A 21,103-nucleotide genomic window follows, 5' to 3' on the forward strand; every position below is an offset into this window, starting at 1 on the left:
GGAAGTTAAATTTTGGTAGCAAATGGGTTTTCCAAATGGACAATAACCCCAAGCATACTTCCAAAGTTGTGGCAAAATGGCTTAAGGACAACAAAGTCAAAGTATTGGAGTGGCCATCACAAAGCGCTGACCTCAATCCTATAGAAAATTTGTGGGTGGAACTGAAAAAGTGTGTGCGAGCAAGGAGGCCTACAAACCTGACTCAGTTACACCAGCTCTGTCAGGAGGAATGGGTCAAAATTCACCCAAGTTATTGTGGGAAGCTTGTGGAAGGCTACCTGAAATGTTTGACCTAAATTAAACAATTTAAAGGCAATGCTACCAAATACTAATTGAGTGTATGTAAACTTCTGACCCACTGGGAATGTGATGAAAGGAATAAAAGCTGAAATAAATGAATCACTCTGCTATTATTCTGACATTTCACATTAAAATAAAGTGGTGATCCTTACTGACCTAAGACAGGGAATTTTTACTAGGATTAAATGTCAGGAATTGTGAAAAACTGAGTTTAAATGTATTTGGCTAAGGTGTATGTAAACTTCCGACTTGAACTGTATGTGTGAGTGGATTCTCAGCCATCACTAGCATGAAAACTAAATACATTTACCGACTGTGATTGGAAAATGATGTGGTCTAAAGCACTGCAAGGGTCTAATGCTCTGCAGGGGTCTAATGCTCTGCAGGGGTCTAAAGCACTGCAAGTGTCTAAAGCACTGCAAGGGTCTAATGCTCTGCAGGGGTCTAATGCTCTGCAGGGGTCTAATGCTCTGCAGGGGTCTAAAGCACTGCAGGGGTCTAAGGCACTGCAGGGGTCTAATGCTCTGCAGGGGTCTAATGCTCTGCAGGGGTCTAAGGCACTGCAGGGGTCTAAGGCACTGCAAGGGTCTAATGCTCTGCAGTGGTCTAATGCACTGCAGTGGTCTAATGCACTGCAGTGGTTTAATGCACTGCAGGTGTCTAATGCTCTGCAGGGGTCTAATGCTCTGCAGGGGTCTAATGCTCTGCAGTGGTCTAAGGCACTGTATCACAGTGCTAGCTGGGGCAGTAGAGATTCTGGGTTCAAGTCCAGGCTCTGTTGCAGCCGGCTGCGACCGGGAGACCCATGGAGCGGGGCACAATTGGCCCAGTGTCGTCTGGGTTAGGGGAGGGTTTGGCCGGCAGGGATGTCCTTGTCCCTTTGCGCACTAGTGACTCCTGTGGTGGGCTGGGTGCAGTGCATGCTGACACGCTTGCCAGGTGTATGGCCTTTTCTCCAACACATTGGTACAGCTGGCTTCCGGGTTAAGTGGGCATTGTGTCAAGAAGCAGTGCAGCTTGGTTGGGTTGTGTTTCAGAGAACGCATGGCTCTCGACCTTCACCTCTCCCGAGTCCGTATGGGAGTTGCAGCAATGGGACAAGACTGTAACTACCAATTGGGGAGGAAAGGGATATATATATATATATATATATATGAGCTAAATTATTGCTTATTATTATGTTCTTATTTGTGCCCTGGTCCTATAAGAGCTCTTTGTCACTTCCTATGAGCCGGGTTGTGACAAAAACTCAAACTCATTCTCATGTTTAACTTAGGGATAGCCCCCTTTTTTTCAATTTTCGCCTAGAATGACATACCCAAATCTAACTGCCTGTAGCTCTGGCCCTGAAGCAAGGATATGCATGTTCTTGGTACCATTTGAAAGGAAACACAGTTTGTGGAAATGTGAATTGAATGTAGGAGAATATAACACAATAGAAGAAGAAAATAAAAATAAAAAAACAACTTATAATTTTTTTCAACCATCATCTTTGAAATATAACAGAAAGGTCCCACATCTAGCCATCACTCTGGTTGTAATTCCGATTGTGTCCACAAGATGGCAGCAGTGCAACGTTTCAGATGGATAACCTGAAGTATGAGCAAACTACATGACATTTAGTGTGAAGTCACCCAGGTACATTTGAGCAAATCGTGAAGGAGACATTTACATTCACATTGCATTTTTCTGCAAGAATATCATCAAGTCTGTATACTTGGACTTTGATTTAGCTTTTCCAGTATTAGTAGCCATATTATAAGTTCAACATTTGCAAAACACCCAGTTTCAGAACTTCATAACTCTCCATATTCTTATAATTTTGGTCCAAAATGAAAAGGCTTGCTGTCGCACAAGGTTAACAGCTACATTTTACGACAGATACAGGGTTTCCCGATACTCCCACAAAGCCCAGCTCATTGGCTATCTACCTAGCTTTGTTTGACCCCGATTAGTGTTTATTTGACAAAGTTACAGTCGATCAAGTGAAGACCGCCCGCGTCATCGGCTTGCCATGAAGGCGTCGCTCTCTGACCAAATTTGGCGTCCTATAGGATATACTACACCCCTAATGATATAGTGAAGTCTGGTTCTAGGATCTCTGAGGAATAAATATGTGCGTGATTTGACTGGTTGAAACAACGTTTAGGGTTAGATTTTCACAGATTCCTTTCTTTGCAAATTGAACGAGTGGAAATACAAAATCGATCATGCATTCTATATAGACCTTTTTAGGATATGAAAAATTATTTTATTTAACAAAACCACATTTTATGTTATCTCTGGGACCCTTTGGATGATAAATCAGAGCAAGATTTCAGAATGTAAGTACACATTTCACCTTCAGAGTTGAATTTTTCAAATCTATCGCGGTGAAAAAAGTGTTTTGTTGTTAGGAGCTCTCCTCAAACAATAGCATTACTTTTTTTGCAGTAATAGCTACTATAAATTAGGCAGTGCAGTTATATTAACAAGAATTTAAGCTTTCGCCCGATATAAGACACTTGTATGTACCGACATTTGTTGTTTCTCTAACATCTGCGATCGTGACACAAGGCGCTGCATGATTTACAACTGTCCTGTTGACGGGACGCCTATTCCTAAGAAGTTTTGAATAAATGTATCGTTTAGTGTGTGTGTGTGTGTGTGTGTGTGTGTGTGTGTGTGTGTGTGTGTGTGTGTGTGTGTGGTGTGTGTGTGGTGTGTGTGTGTGTGTGTGTGGCAAAAAAAAAACATTTGAGAGTGCGCTGACCCTGTTGCACTACGCAGCTGGAGGTTGAATGTTTGAAGGGGTACGGGACTATAAAAAGTTTGGGAACCACTGTTTTAACCCATCTTTTTTTTGTGACTCATCTGGAAAGGGCTCATCAGGACGACTGAATGAACTGACTGAACCGAAATCTGTTCGTCCTGACTCTCAGCTGCACGCAATACGTAATTGATTTGTGCGACAGGAGTGTCCGTATAGCCTCTCCCAGAACATATGCCTTAAACATTGTCAGCTTTCATCTATCAGAGGACCCTAATATTTATACAGGCAGCTAGAGAAACTTGTGCTGTGACCCATCTCAGGTTTTGGGAATTTCCTCTATACCAATTGCAATGAACCAATGAATAAATAAAACAATACTTGTAGTCAATTAGTCGGAACCCGCCAGTGTCTTTAGCCTTTACCCACCCTGTTGGAAACACTGCTAGACTCATGTGACTGCCAAAGGAGTGTTCTGGTTATCTGAACGTTATACAAATGTCAGTCTGGTCAGCATTCTGTGCTAAGGGAGAATCTTCAGCCCTCGCAGGGGATGTGACCACAGTATTTATTATTGGACTGGAATTTTCCATTAAATGCTTTAACACAGTTTGTTTTTCTGTCTAAAGAAAGCATGGCTGGAATATTTCAGAGCTGAAATTGGTATAGGGTTAGGTTTTTTCCTGGTTATGATTGGAAAACGTGATTGGTCGGTTTGGCTATGGCAGACTCACATGATGAGTCAGTTTGGCTGTGGCAGACTCAGTGAATGGCTGGTCTGCAATGGCAAACAAAGCAATTGGCCGCTCTGTAGTGGGGAAATCTCATTGTGAGGACACTATAGTGGGCAAAGGGTCATTTTACTATGCTACTATGCTTGTATTGTAGCATGACTGTTACAGGTCCGCTGATTTGATATAGAATCCTCCCAATTTCTATGCAGGAATAGCATGTGTGTGTACATAGTGTGTGACCTGGCCTCTGGTGTGTGTGTTCCAGGAAACCTTCAGGTCTTGCTGATAAGGAGGTAATGGCTGCTACTGTCCTGACATCGCTGTCCATCTCCCCTCTGGTCCTCACCCATACCCAGACAGCCTCAGGTAAGACTGCAAACACACGCACAGAGGTTCAGGTCTGTAGTGCCAGTCTCTAGTGTCTACCTCTCGAGCTAATGTTTACCCCGCAACCAACCTCACCCTGCCAACAGCCTGGCCTTGGACACATCACCATGCCTGTTGTTTCCGGAGCTGCCCGTTACCGTGGCACTCATCGCCATGACAACGTTAGTAGACAACGTTAGAGTCCTACCTCAATTTTACAAGGCACAAGGCCAAATCTACACTGCCGTTTCTTACCAAGAAGACTGTGTATGTTCCTAAGTGGCAGAGTTACAGTTTTGACTTATCTTATTAAAAATCTATGGCAAGACTTGAAAATAGTTGTCTAGCAATGGTCAACAACCAATTTGACATAAAAGAATAATGGGCAAATGTTGCACAATCCAGGTGTGGAAAGCTCTTAGAGACTTACCCAGAAAGACTCACAGTTGTAATCGCTGCCAAAGGTGATTCCAACATGTATTGACTCAGGGTGTGAATACTTAAGTAAATTAGATATTTCTGTATTTTTTTATTATGGGACTTCCGGTCACGGCCTGCTGTGACACAGCCTGGGATCGAACCCGAGGCTGTAGTGGTGCCTTAGACCGCTCTGCCACTTGGGGGGCACTTTGTAACTGTTTTAAAGTCCCCATTGGCCTCATGCAGAAATCTTTGAGGTTTCCTTCCTCTCTGGCAACTGAGTTAGGAAGGACACCGTCATACTTGTCCTGTTGGGTGAGGATCATTGGCGCCAGATCCACCCCCATCTCTCCAGCACCAGTTTTTTGACCGGTTGTAAATACTGTGTAGAAACTTTGGATTTGGCAATGAAACAATATTTCTGTATTTCAAACAGTTGGAAGAGCTCGTGGGTACTTAAAGAACAATCACGTTGAATTCATTACTAATTGGTGATGTAACTAAGGACAGTAGAACAACATAACGGTATTTTTGAATGTGTATATTTCCCAGTGATCAGATTCACATCCAATGTTGGGGAACTGATATGATTAAATATGAAACTATTTGTGAGAAGATGTGATGTTCGCCTTCTAAATGAGAGACTTGTTTTTCATATGAAGTCTTAACCAAGTCATTGGCCACGCCCACATGAGCAGAGACATTACGACAAAAGGAGGGAATGCCCCCTTTTCCCAGAGTGGATAAAAAACACTTCTGGCAAAAAAAAGAAGATAAAGACTACATAGGGACATTCAGTCAGCAGCTGTTTAAGTACTTTAGTCTAGTAACATCGACCGAGAACCACCGGGTGGTACTCTGAAAGATCCATTCTAAATGACTATCAAACGACCATTGGTATGTCTGACGTATCCATAATAACAGAGCTACAACTACGAAAGACTTTGATCTCTGGTGGACAAACCAGAGACTTTTTGTCGAATTACTCCCCAGACGGATCGAGTGTTTTCAACGGGGAGACAGCAAAGACATACACACGTAAATATGTACATTGCAATTCTTTCGAATGAGCGGCCGTTCATGTGCAAAGTATTCCCATTTCCATGAGCATAGTTATCAACTGTATGTATGTAGTGGGACCATTCGGTCTTTCTCGCACTTTATCTGTCCCCACCCGTTTCCATTATCTACCAAGTCGTCATATCGGGTATAGTCCACTAGGTACTTTTCATTGCATTATGTAGTAGTGGCATTGGAAAACCTCCCTGGTCTTTGTAGTTGAATCTGTGTTTGAACACTGTTGAACACTATTATTGGGACACAGAGTGAGTCCATGCAACTTATTATGTGACTTGTTAAGCACATTTGTACTCCTGAACTTATTTAGGCTTTCCATAACAAAGGGGTTGAATACTTATTAAGACATTTCAGCTTTACATTTTTTATGAATTTGTAAACATTTCTAAAAATATAATTCCACTTTGACATTATGGAATTTTGTGTTTACAAACAAAACTCATTTTAATCCATTAAGAATTCAGGCTGTAACACAACAACACTTGGAAAAAGTCAAGGGGTATGAATACTTTCTGAAGGCAATGTACGGCGGAGTTGCTCATTGGTTGTTGGAAATAACATTAATAGTTAATGTATTAATATTTAATACGAAAAGGTTTTGTGGGTAGAATTGCAGTATGTATTTAGACGTGAGCTAGCAACTTTTGACAGACTGGTTTCTTCTGGACAAACAAAAAATGATACCAACATGTTGTGTTTAGAAAAAAAAAGTGATAGTTTGAATGTTTGGATAATCGTTGTGATTGGAGAATAGCTGTAAGGGTTATCGAATCAGGATCAACTCCTCTCCTACAGCTGCACTATCGAGAGCATCCTGACTGGTTGCATCCTGACTTGTTGTATCACTGCCTGGTATGGCAACTGCTCGGCCTCCGACCGCAAGGCACTACAGAGGGTAGTGCGATTGGCCCAGTACATCCATGGAGCCAAGCTTCCTACCATCCAGGACTAGGCGGTGTCAGAGGAAGGCCCTAAAACGACCAGGAATACGACTTTCCCGAAGTGGATCCTTTGTTCACACCACCCAGGGCAATTGAACTGATTCCAGAGGCCGACCCAGAACAACGCCAGCGAAGGAGAGGTACTCTGAGTGGTCTTCTGGTCCGAATTAGGAGGCGCGCACACCACCCTCCGCTTCCGAGTATATTACTCGCTACTGTTCAGTCCCTGGATAATAAAGTTGACGAGCTCAGGGCAAGAGTTTCTTTCCAGAGAGACATCAGGGATTGTAACATACTCTGTTTCACGGAAACATGGCTCTCTCGGGATATACTGTCAGTCGGTCCAGCCATCTGGATTGTCAGTTCATTACGCCAACAGGAATAAACATCTCTCCGGAAGAAGAAGGGCGGGGGTGTATGTTTCATGATTAACGACTCATGGTGTAATTGTGATAACATACAGGAACTCAAGTCCTTTTGTTCACCTGACATAGAATACCTCACACTCAATGCATCCATATTATTTATATTATCAATGCTGTCCAAGTTCATTTTCTTCAGTTATAATCTCTGCCGTGTATATGCCACCCTCAAGCCGATACCACGACAGTCCTCAAGGAACTTCACTGAACTTCATGCAAACTGGAAACCACATATCCTGAGGCTGCATTTATTGTACCTGGGGATTTTAACAAAGAAAATTTGAGGAAATGGCTGCCTAAATTCTATCAGCATATTGACTGTAGTACTCGCGCTGTTAAAACACTCAACCACTGTTATTCCAACTTCCGGGATGCATACAAGGTCCTCCCTCGCCCTCCTTTCAGCAAATCTGACCATGACTCCATTTTCCTCCTCCCTTCCTATAGGCAGAAACTCAAACAGGAAGTACCCGTGCTAAGGACTATTCAACGCTGGTCTGACCAATCGGAATCCACGCTTCAAGATTGTTTTGATCACGCGGACTGTGATATGTTTCGGGTAGCTTCCGAGAATAATATTGATGTATACACTAAGACGGTGAGTGAGTTTATCAGGAAGTGTATATTAGATGTTGTTCCCACTGTGACTATTAAAACCTACCCTAACCAGAAATCGTGCATAGAAGGCAGCATTCGCGCAAAACTGAAAGCGCGAACCCTCGCATTTAACCATTGCAAGGTGACTGGGAATATGGCCGAATACAAACAGAGTAGTCATTCCCTCCGCAAGGCAATCAAACCAGCCACGGACACCGACGTCTTGTTTCCAGACAAGCTAAACACATTCTTTGCCTGCTTTGAGGATAACACAGTGCCACCAACCTGGCCCGCTACCAAGGACTGTGGCCTTTCCTTCTCCATGGCCAACATGCTTCAAGATGGCCACCATTGTTCCTGTACCCAAGAATGCAAAGGTAACTGAACTAAATGACTATCGCCCGTAGCACTCACTTCTGTCATCATGAAGTGCTTTGAGAGACTAGTCAAGGATCATATCACCTCCATCCTACCTGTCACCCACTTCAATTTGCTTACCGTCCCAAAAGAACCACAGACAATGCAATCGCCCTCACACTGCACACTGGCCTCCCCCATCTGGACAAGAGAAATACCTATGTAAGAATGCTGATCATTGACAGTAGCTCAGCATTCAACACCATAGTACCCGTCATTCTCATCATTAAGCTAGAGGCCCTGGGTCTGAACCCCGCCCTGTGCAATTGGGCCCTGGACTTCCTGATCCTCAACATTGGGGCCCCACAAGGGTGCGTGCTCAGCCCCCTCCTGTACTCCCTGTTCACCCATGACTGCGTGGCCAAGCTCACCTCCAACTCAATCATCAAGTCTGCAGACGACACAACAGTAGTAGGCTTGATTACCAACAACGATGAGAGAGCCTACAGGGAGGAGATGAGGGCTCTGGTAGTGTGGGGCCAGGAAAACAACCGCTCACTCAACGTCAACAAAACTATCTTAATAGTACACCTACTCTCTCCATTTTCTGACAGCTGGAGCAACAAATCATTTTACCCTCTTCCAATGCGTTTGGAGAATTTTTATTTTACTTTACAACGATAAATAGACCTACATCAAGATATCAAGTTAATATGAAGTTAGCTGATGATAGTTCACTTAGCTGTATGGTATGTAGATTTGGCTAGATAGCTGGCTGCTCATTAGCCTACACATGGTGGCCTGCTGTAGCCAGCTTGCTATTAATAATACATTGTTTTGTAACATTCAAAATGTATTTAATTAGGCCAACTTGAATAGGTTCACGCCAGGAAACTGACAATCTTTTGGAGTGAATGGCAAGCAACTCTACAAACCTATTGTACTACTAAATCAACATCTGTTTTTCCCTGATGTTCATTATTGTTCTGGTTACAACTCTGGGGTGAGGAGATGACGGCTGGTATAAATAGCCACTGTATTGAAACACACGTTAGGGTTATGTGTGGCTGGGTTATTGTGCCTTTGGAAAAGGAGTCCCTATGTAAGCCTGGCCCGAAATCCATTGTGGTTAAAACGTAGTCAAATAAAATCTATTTGTCACATGCTTCATAGACAACAGTTGTAGACTAACAGTCATTAACATTGTGTGTGTTCTCTTCACCCTTCCCTAAATCTACAGCATATATTCAACCCCTCTTGGCCCCATCTCCACAGTTTAGTTCAGTTATTGATTAAAATGTGCAAATCCACAAAATATTAGGGGATTGGGCGTACTGTACAATATGTGGGAAGAGAGGGCAAATATGTATTCATTTTTCATAATTTTTATTTATTTTTATTTTATTTCACCTTTATAATTAATTAAACATTTCATCCTACTCTTTTCATACATTTTTAAAATGTACTTGTTTACCTCCAATATTGTATTTTCTTCCCCCTGGTTTCATTGTTCTGCTGAATACATCTCTTCAGGGGTTAGTCTCCCCTGAGACAACATGTAGAACTATGTGAACTCCTGTGTCTGTACTCTCTGTAGGACCCTCCTCATCTACACTAGCCCCCATGGACCAGTCAGTCATTGATTAATATGAGTTCATCTCCAACACACAGCTCATCCTGCTGGAAGGCTTTCTTTTTCATTATGTTTCACCACAAGGCAATGTGATTATGGCCTTATAAGATCTGTATAAGGATCTGTATTAGTGAAGCAGTCAAAATACCATATTGCACTGGAGGGGTTTGTAGGCCAACGCTGCTGGAGAGGCAGGCTGTTTTCCTATGGATGGGTGGACATTCAATATAAACCTCAATTCAATTTTTGCATGAACAATGTTGCAAAAAACATTAGGACTTTTTTTTTTATAGTATGAAGTCAAGAAGTGAATTAAAGTGAATGAATGCCTCCCTGGTTTTGATGGTACTGACTGGCCCTCCTCTGTCTCCAGCTGCAGTTCCAGAGCCAGCCAGCAGAGGGTGGAAGGAGGTGCTGTCAACTAGCTACAGCAGCTCCACCAGTGGCAACTGGAGCTGGGACACCAGCGACCAATCAGTGCCCTCCACACCGTCCCCGCCTCTCTCCAACGACACCAGCAAGAGCTTCCCGCTCTCCTCGCAGGGTGATAATGTCATCGACGACGTCAAAGAGAGCACGCACTTCTTGTTTGAGGACCCCATACCCCGGAAGCGGAAGGTACAACTGGGGGTCAGGGGCTTAGGATAAGACTTCATCCTAATGCTACTGAACATCCTTCCGTACTTATCTCCTTATCTCCAAGGAGTTCATAGATCACAGCTATTTGATTTATCCAGTCCAGTTATATGTTTCTTGTGATCCTTCAGATAAGAACAGTATTTGTAGCCACAATAAAATATTGTCCATGGGCCAACAGTGGCTCCAATCGATTTAGGAATCGCTGCCCTAGTGTGCAGTTTTCCTAATTCAAGGGGGCCTCTGAAACCCCTCTGAAAAATTATCTCAAATCGCAGCTCCAATGTAATTTAGGATCTTATGACACTGGCTTGGCCCTGAGACAACAAGGTCTGTCAACCTTTACGCCCCTGAGCATGATGGAGTGTGTTCTCGCTCTATCTTATCCTCCATCTCTCTTTTTTTCTTTCCCTGTCTTTTTATGCAGTGGAAACCTTCCAAGACATTAATGTGGTTTCATTATCAAGAAGAGCCATGAGCCCCCTCACCCATCTCCAAGAGGAAGGGGTGAGAAAGGATGGGGAGGAAGGAGGAAGAGTGTCAATAGAGAGTTTGGAATGGGAAGAGAGGTTGTAAAAATATATTAGGGATGAGGGGAGTTAAATGACTATTGAGCTAGGGGAGGAGAGGGGAGGTAAATGACTACTGAGCTAGGGGAGGAGAGGGGAGGTAAATGACTACTGAGCTAGGGGACGAGAGGGGAGGTAAATGACTACTGAGCTAGGGGAGGAGAGGGGAGGTAAATGACTACTGAGCTAGGGGAGCGGAGGGGAATCAAATGACTACTGAGCTAGGGGAGGAGAGAGGGGAGGTAAATTACTATTGAGCTAGGGGAGGAGAGAGGGGAGGTAAATTACTATTGAGCTAGGGGAGGAGAGGGGAGGTAAATGACTACTGAGCTAGGGGAGGAGAGGGGAGGTAAATGACTACTGAGCTAGGGGATGAGAGGGGAGGTAAATGACTACTGAGCTAGGTGAGGAGAAGGGAGGTAAATGACTACTGAGCTAGGGGAGGAGAGGGGAGGTAAATGACTACTGAGCTAGGGGAGGAGAGGGGAGGAATGACTACTGAGCTAGGGGAGGAGAGGGGAGGTAAATGACTACTGAGCTAGGGGAGGTAAATGACTACTGAGCTAGGGGAGGAGAGGGGAGGTAAATGACTACTGAGCTAGGGGAGGTAAATGACTACTGAGCTAGGGGAGGTAAATGACTACTGAGCTAGGGGAGGAGAGGGGAGGTAAATGACTACTGAGCTAGGGGAGGAGAGGGGAGGTAAATGACTACTGAGCTAGGGGAGGAGAGGGGAATTAAATTACTACTGAGCTAGGGGAGGAGAGGGGAATTAAATGACTACTGAGCTAGGGGAGGAGAGGGGAGGTAAATGACTACTGAGCTAGGGGAGGAGAGGGGAGGTAAATGACTACTAAGCTAGGGGAGGAGAGGGGAGGTAAATGACTACTGAGCTAGGGGAGGAGAGGGGAATTAAATTACTACTGAGCTAGGGGAGGAGAGGAGGTAAATTACTACTGAGCTAGGGGAGGAGAGGGGAAGTAAATTAATACTGAGCTAGGGGAGGAGAGGGGAGGTAAATGACTACTGAGCTAGGGGAGGAGAGGGGAGGTAAATGACTACTGAGCTAGGGGAGGAGAGGGGAGGTAAATGACTATTGAGCTAGGGGAGGAGAGGGGAGGTAAATGACTATTGAGCTAGGGGAGGAGAGGGGAGGTAAATGACTACTGAGCTAGGGGAGGAGAGGGGAGGTAAATGACTACTGAGCTAGGGGAGGAGAGGGGAGGTAAATGACTACTGAGCTAGGGGAGGAGAGGGGAATTAAATTACTACTGAGCTAGGGGAGGAGAGGGGAGGTAAATTACTACTGAGCAAGGGGAGGAGAGGGGAGGTAAATGACTACTGAGCTAGGGGAGGAGAGGAGTTAAATGACTACTGAGCTAGGGGAGCGGAGGGGAATTAAATGACGACTGAGCTAGGGGAGGAGAGGGGAGGTAAATGACTACTGAGCTAGGGGAGGAGAGGAGGTAAATGACTACTGAGCTAGGGGAGGAGAGGAGTTAAATGACTACTGAGCTAGGGGAGGAGAGGAGGTAAATGACTACTGAGCTAGGGGAGGAGAGGAGTTAAATGACTACTGAGCTAGGGGAGGAGAGGAGTTAAATGACTACTGAGCTAGGGGAGGAGAGGAGGTAAATGACTACTGAGCTAGGGGAGGAGAGGGGAGGTAAATTACTACTGAGCTAGGGGAGGAGAGGGGAGGTAAATTACTACTGAGCTAGGGGAGGAGAGGGGAGGTAAATTACTACTGAGCTAGGGGAGGAGAGGGGAGGTAAATTACTACTGAGCTAGGGGAGGAGAGGGGAGGTAAATGACTACTGAGCTAGGGGAGGAGAGGAGGTAAATTACTACTGAGCTAGGGGAGGAGAGGGGAGGTAAATGACTACTGAGCTAGGGGAGGAGAGGGGAGGTAAATGACTACTGAGCTAGGGGAGGAGAGGGGAATTAAATTACTACTGAGCTAGGGGAGGAGAGGGGAATTAAATTACTACTGAGCTATGGGAGGAGAGGGGAGGTAAATGACTACTGAGCTATGGGAGGAGAGGGGAATTAAATTACTACTGAGCTAGGGGAGGAGAGGGGAATTAAATTACTACTGAGCTAGGGGAGGAGAGGGGAAATAAATGACTACTGAGCTAGGGGAGGAGAGGAGGTAAATTACTACTGAGCTAGGGGAGGAGAGGGGAAGTAAATGACTACTGAGCTAGGGGAGGAGAGGGGAATTGAATTACTACTGAGCTAGGGGAGGAGAGGGGAGGTAAATGACTACTGAGCTAGGGGAGCGGAGGGGAATTAAATGACTACTGAGCTAGGGGAGGAGAGGGGAATTAAATTACTACTGAGCTAGGGGAGGAGAGGGGAGGTAAATGACTACTGAGCTAGGGGAGGAGAGGGGAAATAAATGACTACTGAGCTAGGGGAGGAGAGGAGGTAAATTACTACTGAGCTAGGGGAGGAGAGGGGAAGTAAATGACTACTGAGCTAGGGGAGGAGAGGAGTTAAATGACGACTGAGCTAGGGGAGCGGAGGGGAATTAAATGACTACTGAGCTAGGGGAGGAGAGGAGGTAAATTACTACTGAGCTAGGGGAGGAGAGGGGAAGTAAATGACTACTGAGCTAGGGGAGGAGAGGAGGTAAATTACTACTGAGCTAGGGGAGGAGAGGGGAAGTAAATGACTACTGAGCTAGGGGAGGAGAGGGGAATTGAATTAATTCTGAGCTAGGGGAGGAGAGGAGGTAAATTACTACTGAGCTAGGGGAGGAGAGGGGAAGTAAATTAATACTGAGCTAGGGGAGGAGAGGAGTTAAATGACGACTGAGCTAGGGGAGCGGAGGGGAATTAAATGACTACTGAGCTAGGGGAGGAGAGGGGAATTAAATGACTACTGAGCTAGGGGAGGAGAGGAGGTAAATTACTACTGAGCTAGGGGAGGAGAGGGGAGGTAAATGACTACTGAGCTAGGGGAGGAGAAGAGTTAAATGACTACTGAGCTAGGGGAGGAGAGGGGAGGTAAATGACTACTGAGCTAGGGGAGGAGAGGGGAGGTAAATGACTACTGAGCTAGGGGAGGAGAGGGGAATTAAATTACTACTGAGTTAGGGGAGGAGAGGAGGTAAATTACTACTGAGCTAGGGGAGGAGAGGGGAGGTAAATGACTACTGAGCTGGGTAGGAGACGGGAGGTAAATGACTACTGAGCTAGGGGAGGAGAGGGGAGGTAAATGACTACTGAGCTAGGGGAGGAGAGGGGAGGTAAATTACTACTGAGCTAGGGGAGGAGAGGGGAATTAAATTACTACTGAGTTAGGGGAGGAGAGGAGGTAAATTACTACTGAGCTAGGGGAGGAGAGGGGAGGTAAATGACTACTGAGCTAGGGGAGGAGAGGGGAGGTAAATGACTACTGAGCTAGGGGAGGAGAGGGGAATTAAATGACTACTGAGCTAGGGGAGGAGAGGAGGTAAATTACTACTGAGCTAGGGGAGGAGAGGGGAATTAAATGACTACTGAGCTAGGGGAGGAGAGGAGGTAAATTACTACTGAGCTAGGGGAGGAGAGGGGAATTAAATTACTACTGAGCTAGGGGAGGAGAGGAGGTAAATTACTACTGAGCTAGGGGAGGAGAGGGGAGGTAAATTAATACTGAGCTAGGGGAGGAGAGGAGTTAAATGACGACTGAGCTAGGGGAGGAGAGGAGGTAAATGACTACTGAGCTAGGGGAGGAGAGGGGAGGTAAATGACTACTGAGCTAGGGGAGGAGAGGGGAGGTAAATGACTACTGAGCTAGGGGAGGAGAGGGGAGGTAAATGACTACTGAGCTAGGGGAGGAGAGGAGGTAAATGACTACTGAGCTAGGGGAGGAGAGGGGAGGTAAATTACTACTGAGCTAGGGGAGGAGAGGGGAGGTAAATTACTACTGAGCTAGTGGAGGAGAGGGGAGGTAAATTACTACTGAGCTAGGGGAGGAGATGGGAGGTAAATGACTACTGAGCTAGGGGAGGAGAGGGGAGGTAAATGACTACTGAGCTAGGGGAGGTAAATTACTACTGAGCTGGGTAGGAGACGGGAGGTAAATGACTACTGAGCTAGGGGAGGAGAGGGGAGGTAAATGACTACTGAGCTAGGAGAGGGGAGGGGAATTAAATGACTACTGAGCTAGGGGAGGAGAGGGGAATTGAATGACTACTGAGCTAGGGGAGGAGAGGGGAAGTAAATTACTACTGAGCTAGGGGAGGAGAGGGGAGGTAAATGACTACTGAGCTATGGGAGGAGAGGGGAGTTAAATGACTACTGAGCTAGGAGAGGGGAGGTAAATGACTACTGAGCTAGGGGAGGAGAGGGGAGTTAAATGACTACTGAGCTAGGGGAGGAGAGGGGAGTTAAATTACTACTGAGCTATGGGAGGAGAGGGGAGGTAAATGACTACTGAGCTAGGGGAGGAGAGGGGAGTTAAATTACTACTGAGCTATGGGAGGAGAGGGGAGGTAAATGACTATTGAGCTAGGGGACGAGAGGGGAGGTAAATGACTACTGAGCTAGGGGAGGAGAGGGGAGTTAAATTACTACTGAGCTATGGGAGGAGAGGGGAGGTAAATGACTACTGAGCTAGGGGAGGAGAGGGGAGTTAAATTACTACTGAGCTATGGGAGGAGAGGGGAGGTAAATGACTACTGAGCTAGGGGAGGAGAGGGGAGGTAAATTACTACTGAGCTAGGGGAGGAGAGGGGAGGTAAATGACTACTGAGCTAGGGGAGGAGAGGGGAGTTAAATTACTACTGAGCTATGGGAGGAGAGGGGAGGTAAATGACTACTGAGCTAGGGGAGGAGAGGGGAGTTAAATTACTACTGAGCTATGGGAGGAGAGGGGAGGTAAATGACTACTGAGCTAGGGGAGGAGAGGGGAGGTAAATTACTACTGAGCTAGGGGAGGAGAGGGGAGGTAAATGACTACTGAGCTAGGGAGGAGAGGGGAGTTAAATTACTACTGAGCTATGGGAGGAGAGGGGAGGTAAATGACTACTGAGCTAGGGGAGGAGAGGGGAGGTAAATGACTACTGAGCTAGGGGAGGAGAGGGGAGTTAAATTACTACTGAGCTATGGGAGGAGAGGGGAGGTAAATGACTACTGAGCTAGGGGAGGAGAGGGGAGGTAAATGACTACTGAGCTAGGGGAGGAGAGGGGAGTTAAATTACTACTGAGCTATGGGAGGAGAGGGGAGGTAAATGACTACTGAGCTAGGGGAGGAGAGGGGAGGTAAATGACTACTGAGCTAGGGGAGGAGAGGGGAGGTAAATTACTACTGAGCTAGGGGAGCGGAGGGGAGGTAAATGACTACTGAGCTAGGGGAGGTGAGGGGAGGTAAATGACTACTGAGCTAGGGGAGGAGAGGGGAGTTAAATTACTACTGAGCTATGGGAGGAGAGGGGAGGTAAATGACTACTGAGCTAGGGGAGGAGAGGGGAGGTAAATGACTACTGAGCTAGGAGAGGGGAGGTAAATGACTACTGAGCTAGGGGAGGAGAGGGGGGGTAAATGACTACTGAGCTAGGGGAGGAGAAGAGTTAAATGACTACTGAGCTAGGGGAGGAGAGGGGAGGTAAATGACTACTGAGCTAGGGGAGGAGAGGGGAGGTAAATGACTACTGAGCTAGGGGAGGAGAGGGGAATTAAATTACTACTGAGCTAGGGGAGGAGAGGGGAGGTAAATGACTACTGAGCTAGGGGAGGTAAATGACTACTGAGCTAGGGGAGGAGAGGGGAGGTAAATGACTACTGAGCTAGGGGAGGAGAGGGGAATTAAATTACTACTGAGCTAGGAGAGGGGAGGTAAATGATTACTGAGCTTGGGGAGGAGAGGGGGGGAGTGTGAGGCTTCACCTGCAGGAAGCTGAGAGGAAGAGAAGAATATCTCATAAATCCACTGACAGAGGTGTGGACAGAGGTGTGGACAGAGGTGTGGACAGAGGTGTGGACAGAGGTGTGGACAGAGGTGTGGACAGAGGTGTGGACAGAGGTGTGGAGACTGGAAGGGGCTCAGATAGGAGTGTGCAGGTCCAACACACTGGCCTGTAGGCCTATCCCAGAGGTAACAGAGTCCATTTCAGCTGAAACACATGAGATCATACAGTATGCAGGAGGCCAGGCCATAGATATACAATATCCTGAAAGGAAATGTGATTACACTCACTGACTAGCTTCACCAGAATAGGACAACCACATTATAGCATTCCCATCACTTGAACTGAATGATGATTATGCTGTGTTAGAGCACAATCTTGTTGTACTCTATTTGTCAAGTCATCTGTCAAATGTAATGTCTTGTCTTCATGTTTCACGTCCGTCTTCAGCCTTACCTCATTTGTAAAGATGTGACAGAACATTAGACAATGCTAGACACACAGTAAACATTAAATCAACATTGCGCAAAGCCTTGGGAGGCCATCTCAATAAGGCTTGCACTGACATGCATGTGTGGTTATTAATGAATAGCTGGCTATAGATAAAGTCATTACAGTTTGGATGACTTGTATATAAACCTGCCCTGGGAAAACCTAACAGGCAGTTAGTTTACTGTGGTGGTTCAGTGTGGTAGGCCAAGACCAGAGGCCTACCGTAATTTCCGGACTATTAAGCGCACCTGAATATAAGCCGCACCCACTGAATTTTAAAAAATGTATTATTTTGAACATAAATAAGCCGCACATGTCTATAAGCCGCAGGTGCCTACCGGTACATTGAAACAAACGCACTTTATACAGGCTTTAACGAAACACGGCTTGTAACAAAAATAAATAAGCTTTAACGAAACACGGCTTGTAACAAAAATAAATAGGCTTTAACGAAACACGGCTTGTAACAAAAATAAATAGGCTTTAACGAAACACGGCTTGTAACAAAAATAAATAGGCTTTAACGAAACACGGCTTGTAACAAAAATAAATAGGCTTTAACGAAACACGGCTTGTAACAAAAAAGAAAACATTAGCAGTAAGCTTTAGTTGTCTTTTTGCACTGAGTCAATTCCTCACGCTGCTGTTTCCAACGTCTTATCATCGACTTATTAAGACCAAGCTCCCGTGCAGCAGCTCTATTTCCTTTTCCAACAGCCAGATCAATCGCCTTCAACTTGAAAGCTGCATCATATGCATTTCTCCGTGTCTTTGCCATGATGAGGGTAATAAAATGACTACCGTAATCAGAATGATGGGAAGTTTGAGAGCGCTCGATTTAATCTAATTAGTAAACAAAAAAGTTGTTTGACCGTAACCCGTTCTGCAATTTCATTGGTCTAATGAAAGCTTCATGCCGGCAAAAAACTGAGCACGTCACAGAATGTGTTTTTTTGGAGAAAAAAAATTGAAAGCGGGAAAAATCCATATATTAGCCACATCATTGTTTAAGCCGCGAGGTTCAAAGCCTGGGAAAAAAGTTGCGGCTTATAGTCCGGAATTTACGGTAACTAAGTCCTGATTTGCAGGCAGCAGTAAGTCTGGATATACAGTAGAGTAGCTGCAGTGTATCTGACTGTGTAGAGTAGGGTACTATAAGAGGCTTAGGAACAGTGTTAATCACCTGGGTATTCCTGTGATTGTGTTAAGATGGAAGAAAAACACTTTGGGCATTATTTGTGATTGTTTGTTGAGATGCTGCAGATTTGCTGTTGGGAGTGTTTAATACAGTATGTTTCAGTGCCATTGGAGATGTTGCATGTGATGTCTTCACTGCAAGGAATAATGGATTGCATAAGAATATAGACTGTTAAAAGGGTTAAATTGATCAGCCGCTGATAAACCTGTTCTATAGTTTGTATTTTAAAGTCACTCTCTCTCCCATCCCTCTTTCCCTCCCTTTCTGGAAGCTGTTGATAGGTAGAGAGCCAACGCCCACTAACCTGCCATTAGTACTGATGCAGGTCCAAACACATCTCCCCCTCCACTGCCTACCTCTGAGATCTGCATGCTGCATGAGAAAATAAGAGCTCTATGTTTTTAGATTCTGCAGTCTAAAGAATGCTGGGTTAAAAACAACCCAATTTTGGTAAATATTAAATATAACATGTTGGGTTATTTTGACCCAGCCAGTTGTTTTCTTTCAGTTGGGTTGTTGAGCTATGATACACCGGGTCAGATTGAAGACTGGAGGAATGGCTTAGTAGGTGCGTGGCTTTCAGATTGTTATTTTTGGTGACTCGGGAGAGTAAATGGGTCTTTTTTAATGAAATCCATAGGTTATTGTCAGGAGGCGTGATCTATTGGGGACGTGTCTTTCAGATTGGAGTGAACGTCACACCCCTACTAAGCCATGCCTCCGGTCTTCTGATCTGACCGGGTGGATCATAGCTCAATAACCCAACTAAGAGACCCAACTGGCTGGGACAAAAATAACCCCATTTTCGTTCTGTCAACTATTTCCCAGCGCTGGGTTGTTTTTAAACCAGCATTTATTAGAGTGTGCATGTGAGGAAATAGTTGCTCTCTGTGTAATGTGCCTAATCCAAGGGTTCGAATCTCACATGAGTTGTGAAATGTTGATTTACATGTATTGTGATAGTCTGCAGTGCTTGACTTGGACTAGAATAAGTGTGGTTACTCATTTTGGGTGCAGGTACTGGTTATATTTAGGTACAATACTTTTGAGCTAATATTCATAAGAGGTGTTTGAGAATTTGAGGTGCCAGTACCCTGGTGAGCTCCTGCCCAACGTAAGCACTGTTATTGTGTTGAAAAGGGACGTCTACAGCCAACAGCGAGAACATTAGCACTATTAATTCATTTAATAAGGAACTACCTCTTTCTACAGCCTTGCACACAAACACAGTGCTGTTGCATATGATATGGACGTGTACACGTACAAGTAAGGTTACAATGTTTTATAGGCTATTCATTATTATAATGATCCACTTCGTCACATGCGTTTTGAATCGAACATCAGTGACCGGCAGTGAACAGTTCTATTTATTTTTTCCTCAACAAAGAAGCTTGTGGCGAGGGGGGCTCGAATCCATGGTTAAAGTGTACTATCAAGTGGAAGTTAACCACTGTAGCAGTGTGCCATTGAGAAGCAATGATGACAGCGATAGTCCACATGACTCCTATTTTTTTTCGATGATAAACATACTTTTTTTACATGAATGCACATGGAAGTGTGTGATACTGATAAACAAAACGTGTGACTTTGTCATATATGCAAAAATCTGAAAATGTTGTCTGAGGTTAGTAGTAACTAGTAGCCTAGTCAAGGCTGCATCAGTGCAATATTGGCACATACCATTTTGTTACAGACCATCAGAACAAGTAAACCTTGAATTTGTCAATTTAAAATATCCCTGTAGTGATCAGGGTTGATGTATTTTAAGAAATGCCAATGGTTGGTGGATATAAAGTCTAAGATCTTTCATGTGCAGATGAACACACAACCCCCATATCACACACTCACAAACTGTAAATATAAGGGTGTACATTGTACTATCAATCGGTGAAGGAGAGCTTCAAATATCACAAAGTTGGTTCCTGTTTCAATCACGTCTTTGGTCACGTTCGTGTGGGTCAAACAAAAACATCTTAATGATTGGGTGACAATAGAGCCTCCCACGATGCAGCTGATGGCTGCAGGATGAAGTTGGTGAAGAGCAACTGCAGAAATGTGCAGTTGACTAAGGTCAAAACGGCATGACCTTAGTCACATGGTTTTTGTAAAGTTCATGCAGTCGTCATGTAAGGCGCAAGTGGGACAATTTTTATCCCCATATTGCGTGTGATCCGCTTTAACGTGCCGTCACAGAGTGAAGAAGACATTGGCGGGGCCTCATTATCATGCTTTGTTGCACGTTGCTTTTTGGAATAGTTTGTTTTAATATCTATGTTTCTGCATGTGCATTGATTGATTCATTGATCTTATACTACACAAAGATATATTACATTTTCCTAAACTAATCCAATTTGTAAGTGGTTGGACATATTTCACCCGTTATTGAGATGGTCATTCCAGTTTAGATGGTTTAGATTGATAAATGAAACTATCTTCCCTACCTTGGCAGTCATTCTATCTGGATGGTGTTTAGAGATCGATGGGAGAGGTTGCGGGGAGCTGAAGGGTGGGACAAAAAAACAAACAAGATAACTAATGTAAAATATACTGTGCTTTAAAATGTGTATAATATGGAAGTAGAAGCCAAACATGCTGACTAGACCGGGCACGCGTCCGTGTGCGCCATCGCGCGCACGTTGATTTTGTACATCCACACCAGACACGATCCAGACATGCAGGTTGAAATATCAAAACAAACTCTGAACAAACTATATTA

The 21,103-nt window shown here is 44.8% G+C and overlaps 1 protein-coding gene across 3 annotated transcripts in view; it reads left to right on the plus strand.

The window, feature by feature from the left end:
* Positions 1–21,103, plus strand: part of LOC115169382 (zinc finger protein 704) — a 103,188-nt gene that overhangs the window by 62,689 nt on the left and 19,396 nt on the right. For all 3 annotated transcript variants that reach the window (XM_029724950.1, XM_029724949.1, XM_029724951.1), the window contains exons 3-4: positions 4,049–4,149; positions 9,970–10,214. In XM_029724950.1, the coding sequence (XP_029580810.1) occupies positions 4,049–4,149; positions 9,970–10,214 (346 nt within the window). The remainder of the gene's footprint in view (positions 1–4,048; positions 4,150–9,969; positions 10,215–21,103) is intronic.

The sequence above is a fragment of the Salmo trutta genome, chromosome 31, assembly GCF_901001165.1.
Source record: "Salmo trutta chromosome 31, fSalTru1.1, whole genome shotgun sequence".
Classification (NCBI taxonomy): domain Eukaryota; kingdom Metazoa; phylum Chordata; class Actinopteri; order Salmoniformes; family Salmonidae; genus Salmo; species Salmo trutta.